The 27458-nt window shown below is 27.4% G+C and overlaps 3 protein-coding genes across 4 annotated transcripts; 2 read left to right on the forward strand and 1 right to left on the reverse strand.

Annotated features, from left to right (window-relative positions):
* Positions 1–13068: 13068 nt before the first annotated feature.
* Positions 13069–14724, forward strand: NAC43 (NAC domain-containing protein). The gene is made up of 2 exons (XM_004502932.4): positions 13069–13595; positions 13723–14724. Exons 1-2 carry the CDS (start codon positions 13161–13163, stop codon positions 14155–14157), a joined length of 870 nt encoding a protein of 289 aa, XP_004502989.1. The 5' UTR covers positions 13069–13160; the 3' UTR covers positions 14158–14724.
* A 648-nt stretch (positions 14725–15372) lies between these two features.
* Positions 15373–19422, reverse strand: LOC101502257 (aspartic proteinase Asp1-like). The gene is made up of 8 exons (XM_004502933.4): positions 19146–19422; positions 18404–18521; positions 17202–17425; positions 16810–17034; positions 16587–16725; positions 16225–16425; positions 16028–16100; positions 15373–15870 (listed from the first exon to the last, which is right to left on the reverse strand). The coding sequence occupies exons 1-8, from the start codon at positions 19358–19360 to the stop codon at positions 15761–15763; spliced, it is 1305 nt and encodes a 434-aa protein (XP_004502990.1). The 5' UTR covers positions 19361–19422; the 3' UTR covers positions 15373–15760.
* Positions 19423–22953: 3531 nt separating this feature from the next.
* LOC101502570 (uncharacterized) lies at positions 22954–24686 on the forward strand. 2 transcript variants are annotated; one of them, XM_004502934.4, is made up of 2 exons: positions 22954–23977; positions 24093–24686. In XM_004502934.4, exon 1 carries the CDS (start codon positions 23083–23085, stop codon positions 23965–23967), a length of 885 nt encoding a protein of 294 aa, XP_004502991.1. In that variant the 5' UTR covers positions 22954–23082; the 3' UTR covers positions 23968–23977; positions 24093–24686. The 2 variants fall into 2 exon arrangements, with proteins under 2 accessions (XP_004502991.1, XP_004502992.1); XM_004502935.4 differs by having other exon boundaries at positions 24132–24686.
* Positions 24687–27458: the final 2772 nt, after the last annotated feature.

The raw sequence follows: 27458 nt of genomic DNA on the forward strand, positions 1-27458 counted from the left end.
TTAATGGAAATAAATAATAGTTTAGATGAATGATCAGATCACTCGGTGATTTCTCTAACGTTCTAAAGGGATTATTGAGGAAGGGATTTTAGCATAAATTGTACATAAGCAATGGAAAATTGATTTAGATTGCTTTGTGGTCAATTATTGTCAAATAAGGTTGGGTCTCATTTTTAAAAGTTAGATCAAACAAGGAGAGTATCCAAACATGTATATATATATATATATATATAATTAGGAATTTTGCACTGTGAGACTCAAATATAACTTTAATAACCAATTTCACATGTAGCATAGACATATCACACACGTCTCATAAAATTCAATTTTGATATTATATTAAATTAACTTAGATCTCACACTCCTAAAAATTAAGTAGCTCAAAAGATGAAATTGTCAATGTAGTCATGGTAAATTAGGAGTAGTTTAATTTTTTTTCAATTGTTTCTAAGATTTTAACTATATTCAAAGAGGAAACTCCAAAAATTAATGTTAATTTCAAGAAATCAAAATAATATAAATCTAAATCTAAAAAATAAATCTTAAATTTATTTTTTTGTACAAACTTTTATTATAATATATTTAGTGTATCTACAAATTTTCATAGCATTTGAATAAAGTCTCGGTTTATTTTGATTTTATAGAGTCTAAAATTGTTAATAAAAAAATATATAAAGACTAAAAATAAAATTTGAAAATTTTACATAATTAAAAAATAAAAACATACTATTATTGATTAATTATTGTATACTATTTAATCTTTTCTTTCTTGTAAAAAAAATACTTATTATAGATTCCACTGAAAATTAAAAATTTCTCTTCTAATGTCTAAAGCCAATTAACCTAGTGGTGGAAAATAATTAACTTAACTCTAACGATTTAATTTAATAGTAAAAAAAAATGTATTAAATCTATCAATCCAGATTTTCTTGTTGAATCTTAGATGAAGTAATCACTTCCTTGCCTTTAATAGCACTGTTGAATGCAGCACTAAATCTATAAGATAATAATGATAAGTCATATAGAAGTCAAATTATACGTTTAATTTAAGGGATTTGCATTTTTTCATTTTTCTTCTCTGTTCTTTTTCTCTCATGTTAAGATATAGATAGACATAATTTTTTTTTAATGACTTTATACTCAAAATAAAAATAAGTAAACAATTATTTTTTTTATTTCTCTTCTAGCATGTCGGAGTAAAAGAAGAAAGAAAAATGAGATGATTTAAATTCTAATTAAATAACGATTCTAATGAGTGGTAAATTGTTCTTAAATAAGATTGTGTTTGTGGGTTTGTTTCGGTAGATAAAAATTTTATAAATGTTTATAAAATTAAATTAAATGATATTGAAATATTGTATAATTATTTGTTATATTTTTTTTAATCTCAAATATATACTAAAATATAAATTTAACCTTTCAAATCTCTCTCCTAAAACCTTCTAAAATATAAGTCTCAAATTAAATATACTCATAAGTATTTCGTATATGGTAGGAGTATTTTTGTAAAAAAAAAAAATTGAATTAATTGATAGAAGTGTTTTGATATAATTGATTAAATTTTTATAATAGAACCGGTTTAATCGATAGAAATGCTTTGTGAATTCCCATGGAGTAGTTTTTTTTTCAATTTCTTTTTTTTTTTGTTACCAAAAAAATATGTTTCGACATAAATAAATAAAAAAAGTGAAAAACAAAAAATAACATTTAATTTTAAAAATAAATTGATCAAAATAATGGCTTATGTTAAGCTCGGTTCTTTAGCAATTTTCTAGCTTGCCATGTTTTGTATGTATTTCAATTTTTAGCATATTTTTCACTAATATATACTTTGCATCAAAGGTCTGGTTGTCTATTGTAATTACTATAATTTAAAAAATATATAATTATAAACAAAAAATTAAAAAAGTTACTAAAAGTACTTTTCTATTTGAAATAATTTTTTGAGAACCTATTAAAAATACGTTTGCAAATTTGAGGAATTGAACTTTTCTTTTTTATAAAAAATGGGGGGTAATTTTAGATTTTTGAAGAATTTATGGAAGTTGAGATATACTAGTTATGGATATGGGTTAAAATTTTGTAGTACTCTTTACACCTCACTCTGAATTTATGATGAGTCTGATCCCAAGCCGAAGTTAAATTTGGGCCATGGGCCGTCATAGACATTTAATATACGAAAATTTCTTCTCTCATATTAAAGTATTTTCAAAAGACTCATAGAATGCACTAGAGATTGTACACTACAGACATTAATAATAAGTTGAAGTCAATGTTGGCAGCTATTAGGACCGACGAAGAAGCTTCACAGAAAATGACACATTTAATATGTTCATTTCACTTGGACCTGCTCCTAGTCGCTACATCCTTCCTTGATTCACTCTTGATAGGGATAGGGACAGGGATGTTCCTTAACTTATTCTTATTTTCATATTATAAAAATAATCAGAGTAAGTACCGTCTAAAATGTTTTATTTGACAATGTTTACAGGAAATAATGGTTATGAAAATACCATCTCCTTTTACTTTTAGTAGATTTTATTCAATAAATTGTATTAGGAAAATTAAGTCATTAAAATATAGAAGTAAAAAGTATAAAACATAAAAATATCAGTGATAAAAAGTTACATGTGAAACTCGTTTAACAATTTTTTTAGTGTTAATTTACAAAAATTGAATGTTTATCAATGATTAACATTAAAATATTATTAAATAGTGATGTGTATTGTAGAATTTATTTGAACATCTAAATGAAAGAACTCTATTGTCCGTGTAATATTACTTTAAATGAGATTCGTAATAAGAAAGAGAAACCTATAATAAGACTACTTTTACAAGTGAGGCTAAAATAACATTCTTAATGTCCAAGTAACCGCACGTATCAAATAAATATTCCAATAACACTAGGATCAGACAAATCATTTTATAAAGTAGCATGGAGTTCGACATTTTGTTTTTTATATCAATAGTATTAATGAGGTTAGAGCTCAACTCATCAAATTATTTAAATTTCGTTTTACTACTTTAATATTAATTAATAGTTTGAAATTTAACTACTTTCAACATCTTTTTAATTGTATTAATTTTATAATACAAAACGATTTTAATTTTTTTATAATACAATTATAAAATAATCATTAATTTTATCATTATTAAAAATAATTAAAGAAAACTACAAGAATAGTATTTTATGGATTTCATTTTGTAATTAGAATATTTATAAGAGTTTAATTGTTATGTATTGTGTTTGTAAAAAATTTTACAAGGTTAACTCGTCACAACTATTCATTAATATAATTTTAAAGAATAATTATAATAAATGTCAAATATTTTTCAAAATTTAAGTATTTGAATGAATAACAATATAATGAATTTTCACACTTACAAATTACAATATAATTTAAATATTATTTAGAATAAATTACAATATAATGAATAAATATTTTTTACAACGACATGTAAAAAATGATTATTAGAATTGTTATCATAAAAAAGTTATTTTTAATAATTAATACCACAAAGTTATAATTGTTAGACAACAATAAAATAAAATTTTGATTTAATTATTTTGCAAGTCTTTAAACTATTTGAGAATTTTTTACAACCGTCAAAATAATCAAAACCAAAAATGTCAACGGGGATTTTCACTTTTTCTATCCTTGTCATTTTAATTTCTTGTTGAACATTCACTCTGTCCTTTCACTTCCAACAACATTATTACCATCGGTCGAAGTAGTTGTTACAATACAACATAAAATACATGAAAGTAAAAAATTAAAGATATCAAATATCGGTCATTGAAAAAAGTTAAAACAAAATAAATGAGGAAAATCTTATTCATGTATAAAGTTGGCAATAAATTATCTCCATACCGGACTATAATAATCCTCTTTGCAAAAGATAACAGTTCAAGCATGCCTACATGGCAGTCCAAGTGCCGTTACCACAATTCAAGTCAATCGTAAATTTCTGAGTAATATGCTCTACCTCAAATTTGTCAACAACGAGACAACATAGAACATGAAACTCAAACAAAAAAGCAGGTTTGGTCAGACACAACATAAATAGTTAGACAACAAGCATAAATAATCGCACAATTGAAAGCTTTATCACACACCATTGATGTTGTGGAGCAAGAATCAGTGTCACATGAAGGTGTAGGTGCACTAGCACATAGTGGTATCGTCATGCGTAGGTTTAGTGTCTTGTAATTAGGATTCTGTAAAATATATTAATTAGACTATATTTATAAATTAAACTGTACTGTATTAAAAAAATTAAACAATTTAAATGATTTATGAATTAAACTGTATATTTAGAATTAATTAATTAATTAAATTTAATTCAAAAATCAATTTAACAATTTAAAATATTTTTTAACTTCAATTCAGATTTTTTTCTTATAAAATTTTTGAAATTTGTTTTTATCGAAAAAAATATAGAAAATATTAAAAATTTATTTTCCAAAAAAAATAAAAAGAAAATTTAAATCATTTTCTTTTTGGAAAATTTTTGAGAAAAAAATCAAAACTATTTTTTCTTGAAATTCGTTTTTTTTTTTTTAAATAATTGAAACTTTTTTTATCGAGAAATTTTTTATATCTATCTTTCTCAAAAATAAATTCTCGAAAATTTTTTGCCAAAAGAATTTTGAATTTTTTTTTCTAAAAATAATTTTAAAAAAATTATCAGAAATTTTTTACATCTACTTTTCAGGAGAAAAAATCTCAAAAAAAATTAATATTTTTTGCCAAAAGAATTTCATAATTCTTTTTCTGAAAAAACTAGCTCGAAATCAATTTTAACTAAAAGCTTGTTGAAAATATTAAACTGATTTATATTTACAAACCGCTTTAAAACTGCACTGAATTTAATTTAAAAAAATAATTTTAAAAAATTGTACCAAACCATTAATGTGATTCAATGCGGTTAATTTTTGTACCAAGAGGAAAAGACATATTGAATCTTGTTTTCTTGTTAGGGAGAAGAGTCAGTTATTTTTATTATAAATTGGCATCTAGAATTTATTTTTTTAAATAATATTATGTGAATCAAAGACATTTATTAAATTATTATTATTTTTTATGAAAATCTTGCATTTATTATTTTGTAAATTTAAAAAGTAATATTTTTTATATTAAACATTTTAATTATTTGTTTTTTTAACAAGTGTCTTCTAATTCAAATAATAATAATGTAAAAATTAAGTAGATGACATGTGATAAAAGAGTCAACGTTGACTAATCATAAAGACTTAGTTGAAATAATTATATTAGTTCAAAGATCTAATTATAACTTTTTTAGTTCATAGATCTATTTCAAAAATTAAATAATTCAGGAAGGAATCTTCAGAGTAATTAAACCTTTTTTTTATTGAGAATTGATAAAATTTTAAAAATAATTACAATATTCAATAAAATAAACGAGTATAGTCATATTAAAAAAATTACTGGCCCGGTGAGTTTGGGTAAGAACGTATTGAGGTCTCCATCTAAAACATAGTTTGTGTCTACGTTAACTTTGACGAAGAAACTCCACTTTGACTGTGTGCATGTGCGGTTTCGAATTTTTCTGAATTCAAAGTTTAAGATAGGACAAAGATGGTGTGTTGATATCTGGTCTTACAAGTGGAATTATTTTGTTTTTTTATTATAGTAATCATTATAAATTTAATATATATAGACAAGGATGAGGACCTAAAAACGGAGGCATATGCAAAATCCGGCCAGGTCTATTGTAACACCTACCATCACCGTACACTAATCCCTAACTTTGAACACAACTAGCTTGAATGTGAACTCGTTTTCGTTCAAAGCATATTTCCTCGTCAAAGTTAGGGAAATCTATAGTCGAGACAGTAGATATGCAAAGGAGAATCAAGAAGGAGGGAGAAACTTATAGGATTGGGAGAGAAATAAATTGAATTCATAATTCGAATAAAAGATTAGTATTTTCCTTAAGATTGATGTGCAAGTAAGAGATACACTAATTAAGTTAATCAACTCATGTTTAGAACTCAACTTGAAATGTTATATATATAAAAACAACTTGAAGAAAATAAATTTATCCTTTAATAGAAGGTCGCATCCTGGAGATGCGACCATCTGCTATATTTTTGTTGTTGGTGTCATTTTATAAATAATTTTATTAATTATGTTAATTATTATTTAATAAATTTTAAATAATTAAAATATTTAAAAATTCAAAAAATTATTAATAATTAATAATAATAATAATAATTTTAATAATATTATAAATTTTAATAATAATAGTAAAGTAAATTATATTAATAAAATAAAATTAATTAAATTGAACGAACAAAATACATTAAATTAAAGAAAAAAATACAATAAATTGAAGAAAAAATACCACAAAGTGAAGAAAAAAAATTCATCAAATTCATATTTTATTATTATTATTATTATTATTATTTATTGGATAAAAAAATAAAACATAGGAGAAAGTTATGTCAAAACAAATAAAAGAAAGTTGTTATAATAACTGTCAAAACAAATAACGTTTCCTCACTGTTTTACCAATAAAATAACAACTTATTTTTTTAACAACTCCCTTTTGTTTAACTGCATTATTTTTCCCCATGTAACGTATTTTATTTTATTAATAGTATTTTGATATTTTTAATTTACTAAATAATTAATAACTCAATTGTTAACAAAATAATATTAAATATTAATTTAACTCCAAAATAGGATTAGGTTGTCAAAATAATATAGCATGTTAGTTATTTTCTACATCTACTCAAATACGTTAACTTTGATATTTTGTTTGATTTTATTACTAAAACTTTATATTTTTTAAATATTATTATTATTATTTAATTACATTAACAATATTAATCTCTGTAAGTGTACATATAATATACTTATATACACAATAAAAAAGATTTAAGTTATATAATTATAGATGAATTTAAAAGGATTAATTGAATATTAATATTGCCATAAATAACAATAACAATAAAAATTACTATATGGTTAAGAAAAAAAAACTATTTGGCATTTGTTGAGTATAAACGCAACAACAAATTATTTAAACTATTTAAATTCATGTCATTTTGTCATATTTAATTATTTTTTAAATAACTTAAATTTAAAATTAATTCTACCTTAAGGATATGGTGGTACCCACATTTTGTCATGGATGATGGGCATACCTAATAATTCTCCTAAATAAAATAAAAGTAGTATAGAAGTCAAAGGATTTCGAAAGGGGTGTGATTATTTACAACTTTAAAAAATGGCCAAACTGAAAAGTAAAAGACAAAACTTGATTGAAGGAATTAAAAAGATCGAAATGCAATTTCAATTCTAATCCATATAATATATCTTTTGGTGCCATAATCACTGTCCCTACTTGTCGATATTTTTTTTTTGGAAGGTAACATCCAGGTAGCTTCCACATTAGACCTAAGTTCTTATCCACACAAGACTACAACATAGGCCTGAATCATTCATAAAAAAAATAATAATAATAAAAAATGTTCCGAGTCACCTTAATTTATGTGAACAAAAACTAAAAAAGTCGCAAACCATGCAAAACAATTTGAACGGACGACGTAGTTTGAGAAATTTATCCAATTTCATGACTACATACATGTCTGTGCTTATTGGTCGTAGTAGGTATTTTTTAATATTGGTGTTGTTACTTATGGCAAAAAAAAGCAATAGAGCCTAAAAGATACTTTAGTTTTGTTCAATGTGATTGTTGTGCTTGGAAAGTATGTTCTTCACGGTTAGGACTTTGGATCAATATCGACCAAATTACACAAGCTTTAACTTTTATAATTCTACGGTGAAACTATGAAAAGTGAGAAATAAGATTTAAACGTGATCCAAGCATGTTATTTATTTATGGGTTGTTTATTTTCTTATTAATATTGAGCCGTTTTCTTTTTACTACTTTCGACATTCTTTTTCTTAATTGTTGTTTTTGAATCTTTTTATATAAATCAGTTTAGCTATTAAATTTTGTTACTTTTTATTTTTATTTTTATTATTATTATTATTATTATTATTATTATTATTATTATTATTATTATTCTTTATCTTATAGTGCTCTTAATCATGTCACGTCCTTTTCTTTTTATGCAATAAATAATAAAAATACTATTGATAAATTAATAATTAATATTGTATTGAATTTTAAAATAAATAGATATAAATTTTCTTTAAAATACGATATTTTTTTAAAAAAACCGAGAGAATACTTGTTTAGATATTATAAAAATACAATAGATCAACATATCACCAAAAATCATGAGACTTGTTCATCGAGTACACTCTAGTTGACATTTTTTGAGTGCATTCTCAACGAGTGCTCTAACACGAAACTTAAGATTATTTTTTTTAAAGACTTAAATGCTATTTTAAATTTTAATCTTTTTATTTTATTCAAAATTAACTTAGACCTTTTATTTTTAAAATTGAGTTTTTAGTCCTCTGTTCTACAATTTATGTGATTTTGTTGGTCCCTTTTATTTTTCATGATATAGCTTGTTCATTAATGATGTAATAATTATGTAGTACAATTGAATTGGATAAAATAAAATTGTGTTTACCTTTATTGTATTTTTCTTTCCAAATTTCGCTTATGCGGTTACTAAAAAATGGCGCTTGTAAATATTTGACAAATAAAAAATAATAAGATTGATTCAATTTCATTTAATTGTACAATATTATTGTCACATTAGAAATATGGAGACTAAATGCTAAAACAAAATCCAAAATTTCAATTTTTTAAATAGGAATATTAAAAGTTAATTTTGAGAAAAATAAATATATTGGAAATACATTAAAGCCTTTTATTTACTGTAATGTTATATATTTCTCCTACAGAAAATTATATTTAAAAAAAAAATATTCAGAAACTGATTAAACATCCACGTAAAACATGTGATGGATTATTAAACATTGCTTAGGCTTATGTCACTGTCAATAACCAATAGTTAGTGATCATTCTTAATTATCCGGGGAGGAAAAATATTTTTCTTTAACTTATTTTATTCCAAATTATTGAGATTAGGAGAGGATGGAAATTAGTGGACCTTATAAATTTCCCACGATACTAATTATTCGCAATTCCACATTAATAAACCATGTCGAGGTGAATATTCAATTAATTGATTGATGTGACAAAGGCAATGAGACTTCTCATATTTGCAATAAGATAATGGTTTTTTGACGGATGCAATAAGATAATGCTGAAAAACAAACTTGGGTGTTAGAAATTAGAATATTATTCAATTTCTTGCATCACAAGAAATCATGCAAGAGGGGTTGGTGGTTTACAGATGACCTAAAATCCTAAAACCCACCTAGACGTAAACCATGACGCTGGTTTGCGTACGTATGCGCCAATAACTTGACGTGCTTAAAATATAGGGATACTTATGGGTTCTATTTTCTTTCATATTTTGAAGAAAAAATTTTCATTTAGATATTTGATTCATTCTTATAAGTTCAGATGTTTTTCATTTTTAATCTGTTAATTTTTTTTCTTCAATTCAATTTAAAAATCATCTTTATTATTAGTTATTGTTAAAAATAAGTTTATTTGTTAGATGGATGCGTGACATGACAGTTTGATAGATGATTATTATTAATTAAATAAAATAAATTAAATAACTAAAAAAATACAATTAAATAATTATATTTAAATTGATTAAAAATAAAATAAAATTAAGTTAAAAGTATTATATTTTAGTCATTCCATCCTTAAATTAACCACGACAAAAGAATTAATGGCAAGTGGCCCATGACATATCTGCTCCAAATTTTTAAGATTATGAATTAGTAGAGTTTTCGAAACATGAACCTGGTCCATCGATCCAAGTACAAATTATCAACCCCTTCAATTAGTATTTTAATCATGTGCTCCAAATGTATGTTTGTACCAAGTTTGAGCATCATTGTTTTCAAGATACCACTCTCGTACATTTTCAAGGGCTATTTTATATTTTTGTAGTTTCTCAAACATCGATCTAGGTGCTTGACAAAATCTAAGCATCATGAATTTGCAATTCTAGAATTGTTGGATTGGGTGTGATGATGGTGGTGTGATATTAATGGTATGGTAATGTTGATGCGATGATAGAGAAAGAAGGTGAAAACAAAGAATTAAAATCCTAATCCACAAATTTAGTTTTTGATTTTGGATGGAGAGACTAAAAGATAACATTTTCAATTTAATTTAATTTCTTTTAAATTAATTTAATTATTTAATTATGTTTTTATAATTATTTAATTATTTCATTTAATTAATAATAATCAACCATCAAACTCACTCTCACGTCACTCATCCGTTTGCTACATATGTTTTTTTTAACAACAACTAATAGCAGATATGATTTTAAAATTAAATTGAACTTACATAGTTTAAATTGAAAAATAAAATCTTACATAGATAAACTTACAAGGACAAATCAAATATTTAAGACAAAAAACTTCATTTAATATGAAATTTGAAGTTAAATAACATTAAGTTAAATAAATTCAAAAATAAAATAACTTGAATATAAATATCGTTTTGAAAGAAATCGATAAAATTTAAAATTTACTGAAGTAATGAAACGTCCACAAGAAAATAAAGGTTTGATGGATTAAAATTCGTAAATCTTAAAGAAATTAAATGTATACAAGACATGCTTAGTTTCTGGCATGCTTGAATTCATTTAGGCTAGGAGTAGGTTCGTACTTAAGTATACAACCTCTAAATCTATTAAAAATTTGTATTTATAGACAAAATAAATTATGTAATTGGTCTCTTAGTGATAACCCACATTTATGATATTTACTTACAAAAATTAAGTGATTTTGTTAGAGGCAAAAGTCTTAGTAAAAACTAAAAATTATGGCAATACATTATTTTAAAGGGTCGAAATGAACCCTAGCTATAACACCGGTCGAAAAGAAATACTAATGACTAAAGTACTCACAAAACATTTTTGTTTTTTTTTTTTTATATACAAAAAATGAAAATCGTACCTGAAAAACCTAAAGTTTGACGCTCGTAACGTACTTAGTGTTAAACCCCTTACTCATTTAAATTCTTAGAACTTTTTACATGGTTCATATCCTACTAAATTCACATGTCATAATATTTTTCACAGCTATGTTCATCACTATCTCACCTATTACACAATTCTAACGGCTAAGACTCTCATAGGACTAAGACCCTCACTAAAATGATCTCAAAAGTGAATAATTAATAAATTATTTTATATTAAATTCATATTAAAAGAATTACATTATTTATTTTATTGATCAAAATTATAATGAAAATTAAATTAAATTTAATCATATAAATTTATTTTGGTAAAAACTTAATTATGAATTTATTATAAATATAATTGAATAATTATAAATTGTTATATTAAATTATTTATGTAATTAAATAAATTATTTTAAATTTATATATAATTTAATAGATATTCATTTTTATTATATTTGCAATATTTTCATTTTCATTAAAAAGTAAAATAAAATTTAAATTATTTAAATTATTTGTAATATAATTTATATTTAAATTATAATTAAATTATTTAAAACGATTAATAAAATATAAATAAATTTAAAAATAAAAAAATAATAAAACATTATATTAAGTATAACAATATTATTTCAAATTAATATTATCGTTCCTAAAATACAAATAAAAATTCAAAATAAATAATATATATACAAAAAAATGCACATATATTAAATAAAAAAAATGAAATACCAATGAAATATTTTCAAATATACAAATTAACATATTTTCCAAAAGTACACAATAAATATACTAACATATTTTAAATGTTAAAACATTTGCTCTAAAAATTCAACAGATATATTATTTCACCAAAAATAACTCAACAAATATTAAATGTTCATAACAATGCACAATAAATACAATATACATTTTTTAATTCAAATTGAAATAAAAGATAAAAAAACAAACATCTAAAATTTTAATTTTCACATTTTTATATAAAAAATACATTTTAGAATATGAAAAACAATATACCAATTAACAAAAATAAAAATACAAATCACATTTCACACATAACATTATTAATGTACATTGGGAATGTATTATTTAACTCGATAAAACTTTAATTCTAAACAATATATAAAAAGTCAGGTGTGACTTATCGTTTTCTCTTTTTCATCCAAATATTTCGACTATTTACTCACAAACTACATTAAACAAAAAAAAACACATACATATATAATAATAAAAAGCATAATGTAAAAAAAAAAATTCCATCTACGGGATTTAAAATTAAATTTTTGTATAAAGCTTGATATTTTTGTATAAAACATAAAATATCAAATTGTGACTTAAAATTAAAATAAAGGACCAAGTCGAAAAAAAAAAAGATAAAGGACTAAAACATTACCTGAAATTAAGTTAAGGGACCACAAATATAATTTAGTCTAAAATAAAAGAAATACACTTAATCGTTTAATTATTTATATTGGTAATTAATAATAATTTATTACGATAACTAATAATTAATTAGCTTCATGAACATTATAATGTGACAGATTAAAAAATTACTTTAGACAATTTAATAATTTAAAAAAATACCGAGACATATATCTTCCACTCCTCCTATTTGATTTTCTTTCGTTTTGATTGACTACCAAATACTAGAGTGTTAGGGTTAGTGATATGGTTAACATTGAAAGTTTTGAACACGAAGCAGAAGTTGATTGGGTAGCAAGAGGACCACGGGTCGACCAGACGGAACCATCGTGTCCTAAAGAAAACAATCGACCTGAACCTGCCCATTTACTCTTCTTCAACCCGACATTTTCAATTACAATCGTACGGCTTGCAAAAATAACGTAAGCAATGACAGAATCACCCAAATGCAAAACAGTCACACGGGCGTACAACCACTCAACCACTGCCACGTGGCGGCTGCGGTCACTTTTTATACTACTACGACCCTTATGTGTTGACTATAACTAATCAATAATCAAATTAAATGGATACGACCTCCAACATGGCAAAAACCCCACGTGTCTAAATTTACTATTTCACGCTACTATAAAATAAAACTCCTCTCTATCAAGTTTCAATTCGCAAAGCAGAGCAAAACACAACAACAACAAAAAAAACAACAACAGAAACTGTTTACACAGAAGAAACTCATGAAGGGTGAATTAGAGTTACCTCCTGGTTTCAGATTTCACCCCACCGATGAAGAATTGGTGAACCACTACTTGTGTAGGAAATGTGCTGGTCAATCAATCTCCGTTCCGGTAGTCAAAGAAATCGATTTGTACAAGTTTGATCCATGGCAGCTTCCGGAAATAGGTTTCCAAAGCGAGAAAGAATGGTACTTCTTCTCTCCAAGGGACAGGAAATACCCAAACGGTTCTCGGCCGAACCGGGCGGCCGGAAGCGGTTATTGGAAAGCTACCGGAGCCGATAAACCGATCGGGAAACCGAAGGCGATGGGGATTAAAAAAGCACTGGTGTTCTACGCTGGAAAAGCTCCCAAAGGAGTTAAAACTAATTGGATTATGCATGAATATCGTCTCGCTAATGTTGATAGATCAGCCGGCAAGAAAAACAACTTGAGGGTATGCAATTGCTAATCGCACCCCCACACTTTTAATTTTATTAACTATAAATTACACGTCAAGTGTTTAATAAAAAAATATATATATTTATCTGATTTTAGTTTGGTTTGCAATTTGCAATTTGCAGCTTGATGATTGGGTATTGTGTAGAATTTACAACAAGAAAGGGAAGATTGAAAAATACAACACGGTAACACCAAAGGTTGATAGTTTTTATGATCATGAAGAACATGAGAGGAAGCCAGAAATTGACAAGTTAGGGAATTATCAATTGTACATGGACTCGTCGGATTCAATTCCAAGGCTGCATACGGACTCGTGTAGCTCAGGTCACGTGGTTTCACCGGATGTCACGTGCGATAAAGAGGTGCAGAGTGAGGTTAAATGGAATGAATTTGGGTTACAGCTGGATGACGCGTTTGATTTTGAATTGAATTCTTTGTTGGATACTAGTAACCTTTCGTTGGATCTTGATGGCCCTTTTGGGACCAATTTTGAGTACCAAATGAACCACCTCTCGCCGTTACAGGACATGTTCATGTACCCAAACAAGCCATTTTGATTCTTTTTCTGAAAAGGGGAAAAGAAAAAAAATGAATTGCTTGGGTTTGTGGGGTTGCCTAATTTATTTATTTTTTGTAGGAAAAAAAATCATCATTAGTTTATGTATTTACACCTAACTATTGAATGTTGACCATTCACACATCGGTTTGGGTGGACAAGAATTTCCTACTATGACTATACGGTTGTACAATTGCTGCACACTACAACAGTTATAAAAAATCTAAAGTCTTGATTGGGTAAAGGTAAACTATTCTTATTCTCTGCTCTAGAGAGATCAGAGAATTGTGATTTTGGTTGACATGGACCATTTGGATTGGACTTAATTTGTGCAAAAAAGAAGAATTGTAAAAGGAGATAGATTCTGCAGTTTGTAAGTATAAAAAAATAATAAGTATTAGGATTATCTCCACTGGTTGTAGATTCAAATCTAATGGGCCATGTATTGGTGTGTCAATGTGTAGGTGCAAAATATTCTTGTTGTGTTGCTATTAGGAAAGCATTTTTTCATATATTTGTAATATACAACTTCTATTCTTTTTAATTCAATTCAAAGAGATGGAATGCATCTACATGGCCTAAGTTTGACACTTTATATTAGACTATTTATACGCTTTTATTTATGAATCCAGAACAGAAACAACGTTCAAAGAAAAAGACTTGCATTAATAACAGCTGCCAATGTACTACTAATAATTTTTTTTTACAGTTAACATTGCTCACAGAATTGTCGTGAAAATATAAATTTTCTAAAGTTGATAATGTTACTCTGTCCAGTTAATGTCCCCAAACTGAGTTTCCTATAATACAGATTTATTTATAAAAGTTACAGTTCTATAATGAGAAAAGTATACATTATTTGTCGAGACAAGAAAACATTATACTACTATTTTATGACTGAACGCGCAGTGATGATAAAGCTGATATTTTTAAATTATAACCTTTTTAATTTTGTCTAGCTTTTTATGGTACATGATTGTTATATTCAGAACAGCTGAGATATATCAAGTGGTTTTATAAATTAGTTTTCTATGGTCAAATATGATCAAATCTTAAAAAGTGGGGAAAGAAGTTGAACTAATAATATACCATTTTGTATGAAATTTACCAATCAATTATTGAATCAAAATATGCTTTTTATCTTTGCATCAACCTGCATTACACTCTTTGACTATTTAATTCCCCTTTCCAATTCTAAATTAAATCCTCAAAACCGTGCAATCAAACCAACATGATATCTTATATGACTTATAACTTTGTTAGTTGTAACCTTTATGGTTCTAACATTCCTGATCGAAGGCGTGTCTCAGTGTTCAACACGTGTCAGTGTCTAACACCGACACGACACCGACACATTGATTACATTTAATTAATTAATTTTCTCAAATGATTATAGGTGTCAATGTATCTGTGTCAGTATCCATGTTTCATAGGCTGTGACTAGTCAGTGTAGACCCTTATTCCACTTAGGCACTTACAAATATACTATGCACAAGGATATCTTTACAAACATATCAACATTCATTTGATACAACCATATATCCTATTCTATACAGTTGGATAGTAGCAGATATAAATTCAGTGGACTGAGGTATCTTTTGTAATCAAAAGCTGACATCTCTAGATTTTGGAACTCGGTTACAATCTGTCGGTGCCCAACCGATCAACTGCTTATCATTGTCAAATATCATCACTTTGTCTAGCATGGATATGTCTGCATAAACAACATGATGTCTTTAATAATGCGAAGTTTCATCAAGAGTTTTGGTGAAAAAATGATAAACAAAAAAGTGGACAAAAGCAATAAAATCGATACTATCCATTAACAAGAAGGAGCATCAGAAGAAAAGAGAGAGTAACACCATTCGTACCTCCGATTAGGTTAAGATCCCCCATTCCTACTTCAGATCCGTTAAGAATGCCCAAGCAAACATTTCCCATGTTCTGGAAGAACAATTTATCAGTATACACAAATGAAATGTATCAGTTACATGTGAAGTTATGATAGCATTACAAAAGTCAATCTTGATTCTTGAAGAAATAGATGATTAGTTGAGACTTGACTCACTGATATAATCAAATATGCTTCAGGAGGGATTTCAAATTGGGCTTTCATTCTCCCACTGCTTGGGAAACTAAATGCAATTGGCTTGAAGTATTTTCTGACTTCATATACACTTCTGAAAGGTCTTTTTCCATACCAACACATAGGGAGAGTTTGATCTTCAGGTGCTTCTTTTATGGGCTTTCCAGCTAATTCCTTCTTCAACTACATATAGAAATCGATAAAATGACACGTGTTAAGCAATGTATCAATATTTTCTTGTATTACCAAAGAAATAAACAATTCAAGATGACATTGATTTAATCATGGCAATGCATTATGCATTTTAAAATTGGAGGATATAGTGAAAATTGCTTTCAACTTACCCAAGAAACTAGTGCTTGATAAGCGTCAGAGTTGAAGTAAGTGTAAGAACTCCCGGTGTCAAAAACAGCAAAAAGATTTCCAAATCCGGTCCTCTTCCCTCCAAAGATGAGTTCAGCTGCCCCCGCTGAGTAATGTTTGCTGAGACAAATCACAAATTAGTATAGAAACAAGTATGAATATCGTTACAATAAATGTTGATCTGACTTGTGAAAATCTACTTACTAATCTCTTGATGACATTGGAGTCAAAGTCAATCGAGAAGAATCATAAACATCTCCAAAGAAGATGTATCCTCCTCCTTGTGCACTCAAACAGTGTCCGACGACATTTCTCACCAAACCCTGACTATTTAGTTGTGATATCAAGCTGGATTTACCCCTGCCAAGGCCAAGCATTCCATCTACGGGATGGTAGGAAGAATCTGGAAAAATCTGATCATATCCACATCTGCAGAAAGTAACCAAAAAGAATAGTATTAGATAACAAAATTTTCACTTCTTAATAAAAGAGTATGTAGCTAAAAATTAGACAGAACATAAACATAGACTAAGGAAGTGAAAGTGGTTTGAGGTTGTAAAGCATTACAGGTAGCAAAGGATGAAAGAGTTACTAACCCAAGTGCCATACGAACTTTAAGTTGCACTCCGTTTGTAAAATTGAGAACATAGGCATCATTGACAAGTACACCAAGGGATGAGTAGTGATCTGCATACTCAACTTCATAGTCACATTGATGCTGGACTTCACAGTCATAGTTATCTGTCTGGTGCACGGATGCACAAAGGGAATCCCTGCAGGGTACTAAGTCATTGCTAGGCCTGTAAAGCGGGTGTGGTGTCTGAAAACATAAGCAACAAATATTGAAAAGTTAGTTTTCATAGGAGTTTTTTATCAAACAGATGTTGGATTATTATATTCAAAACTAGCAGAGTCTTATGGTAATGAATGCGGAAGGTTTTATATCTTGTGTGGGCTTGCTATGATGGATAACTGAGTTCATTCATCTAACACAATTAAATGAGAGACCCCTATCTCTATCCATTATATGGTATAGTTGCTCCATTGAGAGTACACATATTCTACCACTAGTGGAAAAAATATAGTTGGCAGATTACTCATCATGGACTTATTGTCTTCCGCATACAGGCGTGGGAATAGATCAGATTAGGTTTTAAAAGGTTTGAATTAACTTTTTAGGTTTGAGTCTGACCTAAGATCTATCATAGACATTTTTTCGACTTGACCTGACCAATTTAAAAGTCTGTTTGTCCTGACCAATTTAAAAGTCTATTTTCCATTAAAACATTTAAATAATACATTTTACATATTTTTAAATAGACTAAACTAAACCTTTATATATAAGGAAAGGTAATAAAATAATAAATATAAGGAAAACTAATAAAATTATATTTTTTTTACTCACAAATAATTGTGTTAATAAGTAATAATATATATATATATATATATATATATATATGATGCCTAATAGACATTTTTTATAAGTTTAAATTTGAGTTATTTAAATTAATAGGCTTTAAAAAAGTCTGAGCATAAATTTTTATTAAAGACTCCGACGACCCGCCTAACTTATTTCCATGTCTATCTGCATGTATGCAAGTGATCCAAATTTTTGATCTGAATAACAATTGATGTTACAATTTAGGATTAGATATAGATTGATTTTGTAGTTTTGAGCAGATTCTATACATATATCTATGTGGTCTAGCTTCCAATCTCATTTCAAGAAAAAGGCACAATTCAAAGTTGTTAATTTGGCCGGTGAGTTTTGAATATCGGCAATGAGTAGAGTGAGTACCTGAGAGCAACGAGAACAAGGTGCATCACATTGAAGCCATGTTAGGTCACTACCGGTGTCAATATCAAGAAAATATGGCCTTGGTGGTTGCCCAATGTTGAGAGTCACATTATAAAACCTGTATATATTATAAGTAAAGTTGATTTGCATTAGAGGACACTTACAGCATGTTTCAATTCACGACGTTAAATTCGCGGAATCACAGCTTATGTGATTTTCACAAAAACTATGTTTTAGAGTTTTAACAAAATTACTTACTGTAACAGTGTGATTTTGTTAAACTTACCGTGAATACAAACCTAACCTACACTTAAGCACTTGATATGTTTTTATATATTAAAAAAAATGAGTTTGAATATTAATGAGATAAAGAAAAACATGATTATGGAAGATTTGGAATGGAATATTTTTATTTATTCAAAGAAGAAATTAAGGAGAGGGTCCAAATAGAAATACTTTAATTGGATATTTTGAAATGAACCGACAGAATGGAATGAAGTGAAAATATTTGTTCTATTGTTTGGATATTTTAAGATGAAATAAATAATAAAAAGTGATTTTATCTGGTATCTCTCAAATTGGAATAAAAGTGAAGCTAAGCCTTCGAATTGGTCCACCCCATACCATGAATCCAAAGAAAAGGCATTATTAAAAAACAACTAAAAAGAAAGGCATAAAGGTGAAAAAACTGAAGGAAACAAAAACAAAGAGAATGTAAACAAAGTAATTTCCTTTTACGTACCCAACAGGGTAAACATTCCCGTGAACCGGGAACACGACGGATGAGCCAGAACGAAAACGGTTTAACAATGAAGGTAAAGGTGATGATGAAGATGACGAGGGTTGTTGATTTGCACTTGAACTTTTGTGTTTACTACTACCAAACCAAGCTAAACAATTAGAAGAGCTCAAGAAGAGCACGACAACAAAAAATCCAAACTTCCCTGACCTCATCATTAATAAAGAAAACTGAGTCTATGTTGCGGGTACGTGCGTTATGTGTTTGATGAAATGCGTGAAACAAATAACAAGGCTTTATTTAAATCAGCGTGTCTGTCTGTAAAAGCATTGCTTCGATAATTGGAACTGGGATTTCTTCGCATGCATGCTTTGTGCAGGGTTCTTATTCTTTCCTTACTCTAATGAACCTCAACACAAAAATACATTAAAAATAATTCGACTCTATTCATCTTTAATTATTTAGCATTTTAAAAGTGAGATTTACTAGTATTTTATATTATTATTAAATTATAAATAGACAACATATTCTTACTTCATGTTCTAAACACGTTTGTTTCATTTTATACTATTTTTAACACTGATTAGTTTTCTAGGAAGGAACTACAAGCTCAGTCAGTAATGTAAAGAAATGCAAGTTGAGAAATTTGAAAGTCAATAGATTGTGAAGCATCTAAAAAATATTATCTAAAAAATGTTATCCTGGTTAAAAGATTTAGATTTTATTGATCAAATCATCCAGATAAAAAAAGAGAAAAAAGACACGCTATAAACGAATTTTGTGTTCACATTTAATAAAAATTAAACAAATAGTAGTTTTTTAAATATATTTTGTGTCTTTATTTTGCCAAAAATAAATTTTTAGTTCCTCTATTTTGTTAAAAATGAACTTTTAATCTCTATTTCTAAAACTAGTTTTTTAGTCTCCTTGTTAAGAAACTTTTATTATTTTTTAAATAGAAGTTTCAAATATATAAAATAAAATAAATAAAATTTAAATATTTTAAAATTTAATTTCTTAAAATAGTTAAATAAAATAAATAAATTTTAAATATTTATTTAAAATTTTAATAATAATTTTAAATATTCTAATATATAAATAAAATAAAATAATTTTTAATATTTTAATTATTTTAAAAAAATAAAAAATTTAGTGTGTACTGGAAAACTTCTTCACAAGTTTTCTGGTAACTGCTCTACCGAAAAATTTGAAAAAAATTTTTGTGTAACTTCTTTATTGAAAAATTTAGAAAAAGTTTCAAGATAAAATTAATTTTCTTTTTTATAAATTTTAAAATTTATACGAGGGTAACAAATTAATTTATTACATTTATAGTGTAAAAGTAAAATGCAAGTCGTATAAGGTGAAATTTTCAATTTGTTTATGTTTTCATCATAGACATGTTATAAATCATTGGTCAACTTCTTTACATAGAAAACAAAAGGAAGTGAGGGGATGTTGTTTTAGACTGATAAAGACTCAAACCGAACTTTGCTCCGATAAGGCCCATTGGATCCCTTCAAAGTTGATGAATTCACGTCAAATATGTATTTAAATAGAAGGATTCTACCATGCACTGCACATCTAAATCTGTCACTTCCAATTAACGTGAAAATATAATTTTGTTGAAAAAAATTTAGTTTCTCATTTTTTCACTTTTTTTCTAGAATATTTGAAAGTTTCGAAATGATAATTTAAGTTTTCAAAACTTTAGAACAATTTGAAACTCTAAAATAGAAAATTCTAGAATTTTTGAATCTTTCAAACAATTCAAAACTTTCAAAATAGGAAAATATCGAAGGTTTCCAAATTTAGAAACTTTAGAAATATTGCAGATTTAGAAACTTTTCAGATTTGAAAACTTTAGAAACTTTCTAAATTTTCGAAATGTAATCCTTATTTCAAAAAAATTCAAATTTATAAACTTTCGAAAATTTTCATATTTGGAAACTTTCGCAACATTTCAAATTTCCGAAATGTAATCCTTATTTCAAAAATTTGAAACTTCAGAAATTATCAATTTTAAAACTTATTATAAATGGTTAAAAAGATAAAATTATATTTTCATGTGTTTTGAACGATGAAGTAGTTAGGTGTAGGGTTTCTAAAAAAGATCAACCTCAAACTTTTATTAATTTTTTTATTTTTCTATTAAAACTCAATGCAGTTAAGATATGTGAAATCTATCAAAGCGAAAACATCCTATACGTACAAAAAAGAAAAGTTCAATGTTGTAGGGCCAACACAACTCATTTATGATATATAGATATGTTTAGGCCTGGAGTGAGTCCTCAGAAACCGAATTTATGTTTTTCCTGTCAAAGAAACTGAAAATTTTCAAGGTCAAGGTTGTAACCATTTGATGACTTTTGCATTGACTATAAGTTACAAGCATACGGTAAACATTTAGCAAAATCTTGTGTGAGAAATGATGTTGAAAATATAGAGCTAATTGAATTAAAAAAAATAAAGAAGTTTCACGTAAGATTAATAACACACTAGTACGGTTTATAAAGTAGATGTATGTTAATTGAGGTGTTTTTTAAAGGGTATTTAATTTTGTGAAAGAGTGAGAATGCATGCAAATCGACCATTACACGCGTGCACCGTCGGCCGGCTGGGTTGAACTAAGTGGTGTTATACACGTTTCTGTCATCCACCGAGTCAATAGTCAACAACTAATTCGTTCAATCCCTTTTCCGATTTTGCACATTAGTTTTGCCAAATTGATCAAAACCTATAGTTTTCGCGCAACAATTTATGTGGATCCGGTCAATTTCGCACTTGTTTATCTCTCGTTAGTTGTACAAATCCTCTATTTAATAGATGGCTTTGCTCAGTTGAAAAATCACACCGAAAACACTTAAAAAATCTGAGTCATTTCACTCTTTCTCTCCTTTATAGTTCATCTTTTATTTGTTTCTTTCGAGTGATCGTAATATCATATTACTAGTGGTCATAGTATCATATTACGAGTGACTTTAACTGTCATATTGAATGTGTAATTCTATAACTATTTTCTTCGGCACAGTATAACTCCGATACAGTTTGACTGAGTTGTTTTATCATGAAAACTTCGTAGTTGATAATCTATCTTATACAATTTAGACAGCGCCGCAAAATATTTTTAAGAGAACTATTTAATTTGTAATTCAATGCAATAATATAATCAGTAGTTGAAATTAATTTTGAATTTTTTTAAACTCAAAAACATCATTTTGGCAACAGCTAGAGTACTTTAATATGCCAAAACTGACCAAGAAATATCATGTACTATTGTTCTAAGACAAAAGTGACAATTCATACATGTTTTTTTTTACCTAACCATTTCTTCATATCAAACATCTTAGCACACTATATAATTATGTAGAAATTGAACTTCACTCGCGTAACACTGATGACTAACCCAAGTCATTCAATTAGTATAAGGTATTTCAAGGGATCAATTGAAGAAAAGAAAAATATTTGTTCCATGACTCAAAATTGAAAATTCTCAGCTAGCTTCTATTGTATAAGCCAACATAATTATTAACATGATAAAGTTACGCTGTCACCATCCACTAATATTGTACTCGTATGTAACCACTCGGTATCAATCCCTTCCTGGTAAAGATGGAATTTAATAAGTGCAAAGTTCAACCTTTCGGTTTGTAATTTAAAAAAAAACTATAACATCAAATATATACTTAATATAAGTTTAATTTCACAGTTAAAATGACCATCAAAGTAATTAGTTTAGGTGATAATAGCTGAACATAATTTAGTTGTGGTCTTAGTATATATTTTATATTAAAAGGTAAGTTATTTCACTTGAGACAGATAAAGGAAAAGAAAGCGACCGAACATGAATAGTGTATATTTCGTCAAAAAGAAAATGCGAAAGACAAGGTTGTGAGTTGTGAGTTGCGAAGGAAAGAAAGCAAAGAAGAAAAATAAAAAGATGCTTCCACTAAAGCTGGTTCGTTCTCTGGTCTTAGGAGAAAGCATCAACCACAACTCTCACTTTCTAAAACAAAATCACAATCACCATGATGATGAACAAGAACAACAAACCAAAGAAACAAGAAGAAGAAGAAGAAGAAGAAAATCAAAAAGACCTGCTCTTTTATTCATCCCAACAAAAGAGATAATAACAAACACATATAAACTTGCAACCATTGCAAGAGACTTAGGAATGGATTTATACCCAACACCATCACTTTCTCACATAATCTTCTCTAATCCATCATCAACACCATCAACATCTTCTTCTTCTCCTTCTCCTTCAACGCCATCTACTTCTACCTTCTCTGTCTCTTCAGCTTCATGTTCTCTTCTAAACGACGCCGTTCCGATTCCGTTTCCTTCATTCTCCAATGCGCCACTCACCCACCTACGATATTTCGTTACGCTCTTCCCACGCGCCTTCAAGCTCGTCCTTTTCAACTCCGATGGTGACTTTGACGCTTCTGGGTCATGCGGCGGTGACCTCAGTAACTGGGATTGTTGTTCTTTCTCTTTATACTCTCGGGTTTCTGGTAATCGGGTTGAAACGATGGAGGGGTTTTGCCGGATTCTCGCTGGGAAAGGTTGGACCTTTTTTAAAACCAAGAAAAACTCTTCAACGGATCAGTGTGGTGGCGGCGGAGGTAGTGGTGGTGGCGGTGCTGTTTATCTTTTTAGAAAGGTTGATGTGAACCGGGTTCGGGTGGGTCGGGTTGGAACACCTGATAGGGCATGTAGAGTTAGGGAGCTGAGGTTGCCTCATTTGGATTTTGAAAATGCTCCTTTGAGGATTTTGCAGTATATTTTGTTGATGACTGATGATATATTCTGTTTAGCATGAATTCAAACTGGTAACTATTTTCATGAGTTTCTGCTTCATTTTATTTTTCTCTTATTAGCTCTTTTTTCTCTTTGTTTTTGTTCAAAAAATATAGAATTCAATTTGTTGTTTACTTTTAAATTTAGGATGCCTTAGAGACTTTAAACTATCAATTACTTGCACAGTTAAGCCAAACACGACATTGAGAAAGTGGAAGTGATTGAATGTAGACATGTTTCGTGGACATAAGACATGTCTTTGGTTTGAAATGTTGGTGCTACATATGTTAAGAGAAATTGAAATGAGGCATCTGCTTTGATCTTACAATATGTGGTGAGAAGGTTTTGTAACTATTGAAATTGAAATTGAAATGATGTTGTTCTCTGCTGATGGAAGAAAATGAAGCTAAAGAGATTGTTAATATCTGAAGAGCTATTAGCATTTGGTGTGTGATGTTCAGTTCAATTGAAATCAAATTTAGACTGAATGAGGTATCATTTAACTCCTGAATTTGAAAGAGGTTATTATCAACAAATTAGGATTCTTGTGTCATAGAAATGTAAAGTTGAAAGCCACCTATAATCTGCTTCATAATATATGTCATATATCCATTAATACTGAAAAAGATGTGGCAAATCTCATTATGGAGTGACTGAATATACCATATTGGGTCTTCTGCTGAGATGAAATGCACCCATTTTGTATCTCAATGAAAGGATGTGTTGTTAAGATCATACAAATTGGTTTACGAGGGTGACCATTTTATAACTAGTTAATTGTAGTGAAACAATTTTAGAGAGTTTGTAGAAACACATATGTTCATTTCATAAACTATTTTCAACTAATTAAATTTTTCTAAATAAGGAATTATTATAGTTTTTTTTTTTTTTACAAAGAAATGTTTAATTAGTTATCAGATATATTAATTCTTTTTACAGAAGTCATGTTTATTCTTATTTTCCTTTATTGTCTAATTTTCCTTATTTAAAATATAAATATTTAAAAAATGTATCAATCAATACATAGTTAAATCTTTTTTATTTATCTAGACAATCATGTATAAATTGGAATTGAAATGTATGCAAATATGATGTAAAAAAGGATGTAGGTAAAATCAAGAATACTGAAATTAATTGACTAAGATTAGGAACTTGCAATTGAAAACTTTGAATATGAAAATTGGAATTCCATCAATTATTAAAGATACTTCATAAAATGCATTATAAATAATAGCACAAATCAACTTATCACAGTTTGACATTTTTAGTTTTTGTCTCTATATTATGTTATATAGATACTTGACATGCTGTGATTCCAAAATGTCAATTAAGCCATTCTGCATTGAAAACAATGTGTAATGTGTTGGGTAGAGAAAAAGTATTGTTCGAAAAAGATATATTCAAAAATGGGTTTTAGTTTGGTTGGGATGAAAAAAAAATATTTAAAAAAAAAATATTATTCTTACCCAATTTGTTTTCATTATTTCTTTTAAGAAATCATAATCAATCTTTTTTATTAACAAATTGAAATCAAGTTAGATAATGAGATTATGCATTTCTTGATTTATTATTTATCTTAGATTGACATGTATGTCATTTACCCTATAGAATTTTCAATAAATTAAAATTGATATTTGTTTATTTTAAATGGATTCGTTTTTAAGTTAATAATAATTTATACTTTTTTTAATCAAGAATTCACCGTGATTCTATTAATTTTTCAAATTAATCTCCCACGTCCAATGCCGCATTTCTCATTCCATAAAATCTTAAATTGATATTCTAAAAAAAATTATATTATCATATTTATATTGATAATTAATTTTGTATTACAATTAATTAGTGAAGGAGATATTTATTCTTATTTTCTTTTATCTGTTTTTTTTCTTACTTAAAAATAAAATACAATAAATATCAATCCATATAGAAATTGTAGTCAAAATTAAGATTGAAACCGTATATTACGGTGTCAAGAGAATGTATGCAATTATGCAAATATCAATTTAGCTTCGTCCATGTTCCTCTCAATCTCTCCCTTCTCTCAATTCTTTATTGCTACTCTCTTATATGCTCCTTGACTCTCTCTTGTCTCCCTCTCAATCCTCTAGTTCGGAATCGTTGGCCCCCACACCACGTCTTCCACGCACGTGTCTCCCTTTCGCCTTTTGGTTTTGGTCTTGGTCTTGGTCCTCGTACTATCTCAATTTGTTTATTATATTTTTCAAGTTCAGACTCTTTTCCTCTTCTATTATTTGTTAATTGTGAATTGTTTTAGTTTAAGATTGTAAACTAGCATTAGAATGTGAATTGTATTTGTGACGTTGTGAATTATGAACGGTTTTAGTATCAATGAGGGATTGTGAATTTGTGAATTGTTTTATTTTGTGAATGTGAGTTGTAACTTTGATAATTGTGAACTATTTGTCTGAATACGTTGTATAAGTAATTTGTGTATTTTTTTTAGGAGTGATACGAAAGAAAGTTGATGTATTTTTGAAGAAGAAAATTATCGACAAAGATGAAAATTGTAAAGCGACACAATTTATTTGATTGAATTGTATGAAACTCTAAAAACTTGTATGAATTGTGAAAATTGTGTGAAATTCTAAAAAAAATTATATGATTTTTATAAATTTCAATTATAATATTTTAGTCAACAATTATCACTCCCTCCAAAATTTTAGACAACATCCAATTATGCAAATATCAATATATGATATATTATAATTATGGCACCTAGTATTTGTCAAGTTAACGGTGACCCTTAGAAGAGGCTACCATTAAGTACTTAAAAGAGCATAATTGTTTTTAAGTAATATATATAATATGTATATATTTTGTGTATCATTAAATACTTTTTATTATTATTATTATGTCTAAATATTTAGAAAGACACCCATTTTTATTGTTTTAATGCATGTGTGCAAATAAAAAGGAAAGAGGAAGAAAAAAAAATATATTGATAATGTTTTTTATCTATTCTCATGATAAATATCAAATTAAAGTGTTTATATTTGTTTTGTATGTAGATAAAATAATAAATAAATTTACACGCAATTAAGATGTTATGAGACATACTATTTAGTTTAACAATTTCAATATTTGTCATTATAGCTAGTTCTTACACACAATATCTATATAATTTTTTTAACATATTTATATTTTTTTTTTACACTATCAGTTAATCACAACCGTTAAATCATTAAATATATTTGATGTTTATTAAAACTACATCTAAAATTATCATCATGAATGATTGTGATCTGTTGACAATATAAAACTTTTGCAATTAAACTCTTAAATTTAAATACACTTTTGATCCTTCTATTTTTTTTAAATTTAAATTTTAGTTGCCCTATTTTAAAACCTATAATTACTGGTTCTTGATTCACTTTTTTATGATATTAAAATGGAAGTTCTCCTCCCCTGTTTTAAAACCTATCATTACTGGTTCTGGATTCACTTTTTTATGATATTCTCGAACCACTTCAATTTGTGATTCTTTTTTTTTTT

The sequence above is a fragment of the Cicer arietinum genome, chromosome 5 (genome assembly GCF_000331145.2).
Source record: "Cicer arietinum cultivar CDC Frontier isolate Library 1 chromosome 5, Cicar.CDCFrontier_v2.0, whole genome shotgun sequence".
NCBI lineage: Eukaryota > Viridiplantae > Streptophyta > Magnoliopsida > Fabales > Fabaceae > Cicer > Cicer arietinum.

What these genes read in the sequence shown, in the direction of transcription:
- NAC43 (XM_004502932.4), top strand. Translation starts at nt 13,161, where the DNA reads ATGAAGGGTGAATTAGAGTTACCTCCTGGTTTCAGATTTCACCCCACC. An exon ending in GCAAGAAAAACAACTTGAGG is followed by an intron (nt 13,596 to 13,722) that starts GTATGCAATTGC and finishes TGCAATTTGCAG; the next exon opens with CTTGATGATTGGGTATTGTG.
- LOC101502257 (XM_004502933.4), bottom strand. Translation starts at nt 19,360, where the DNA reads ATGATGAGGTCAGGGAAGTTTGGATTTTTTGTTGTCGTGCTCTTCTTG. An exon ending in GGGAATGTTTACCCTGTTGG is followed by an intron (nt 18,522 to 19,145) that starts GTACGTAAAAGG and finishes TAATATATACAG; the next exon opens with GTTTTATAATGTGACTCTCA. An exon ending in AAAGTTCGTATGGCACTTGG is followed by an intron (nt 17,035 to 17,201) that starts GTTAGTAACTCT and finishes TACTTTCTGCAG; the next exon opens with ATGTGGATATGATCAGATTT.
- LOC101502570 (XM_004502934.4), top strand. Translation starts at nt 23,083, where the DNA reads ATGCTTCCACTAAAGCTGGTTCGTTCTCTGGTCTTAGGAGAAAGCATC.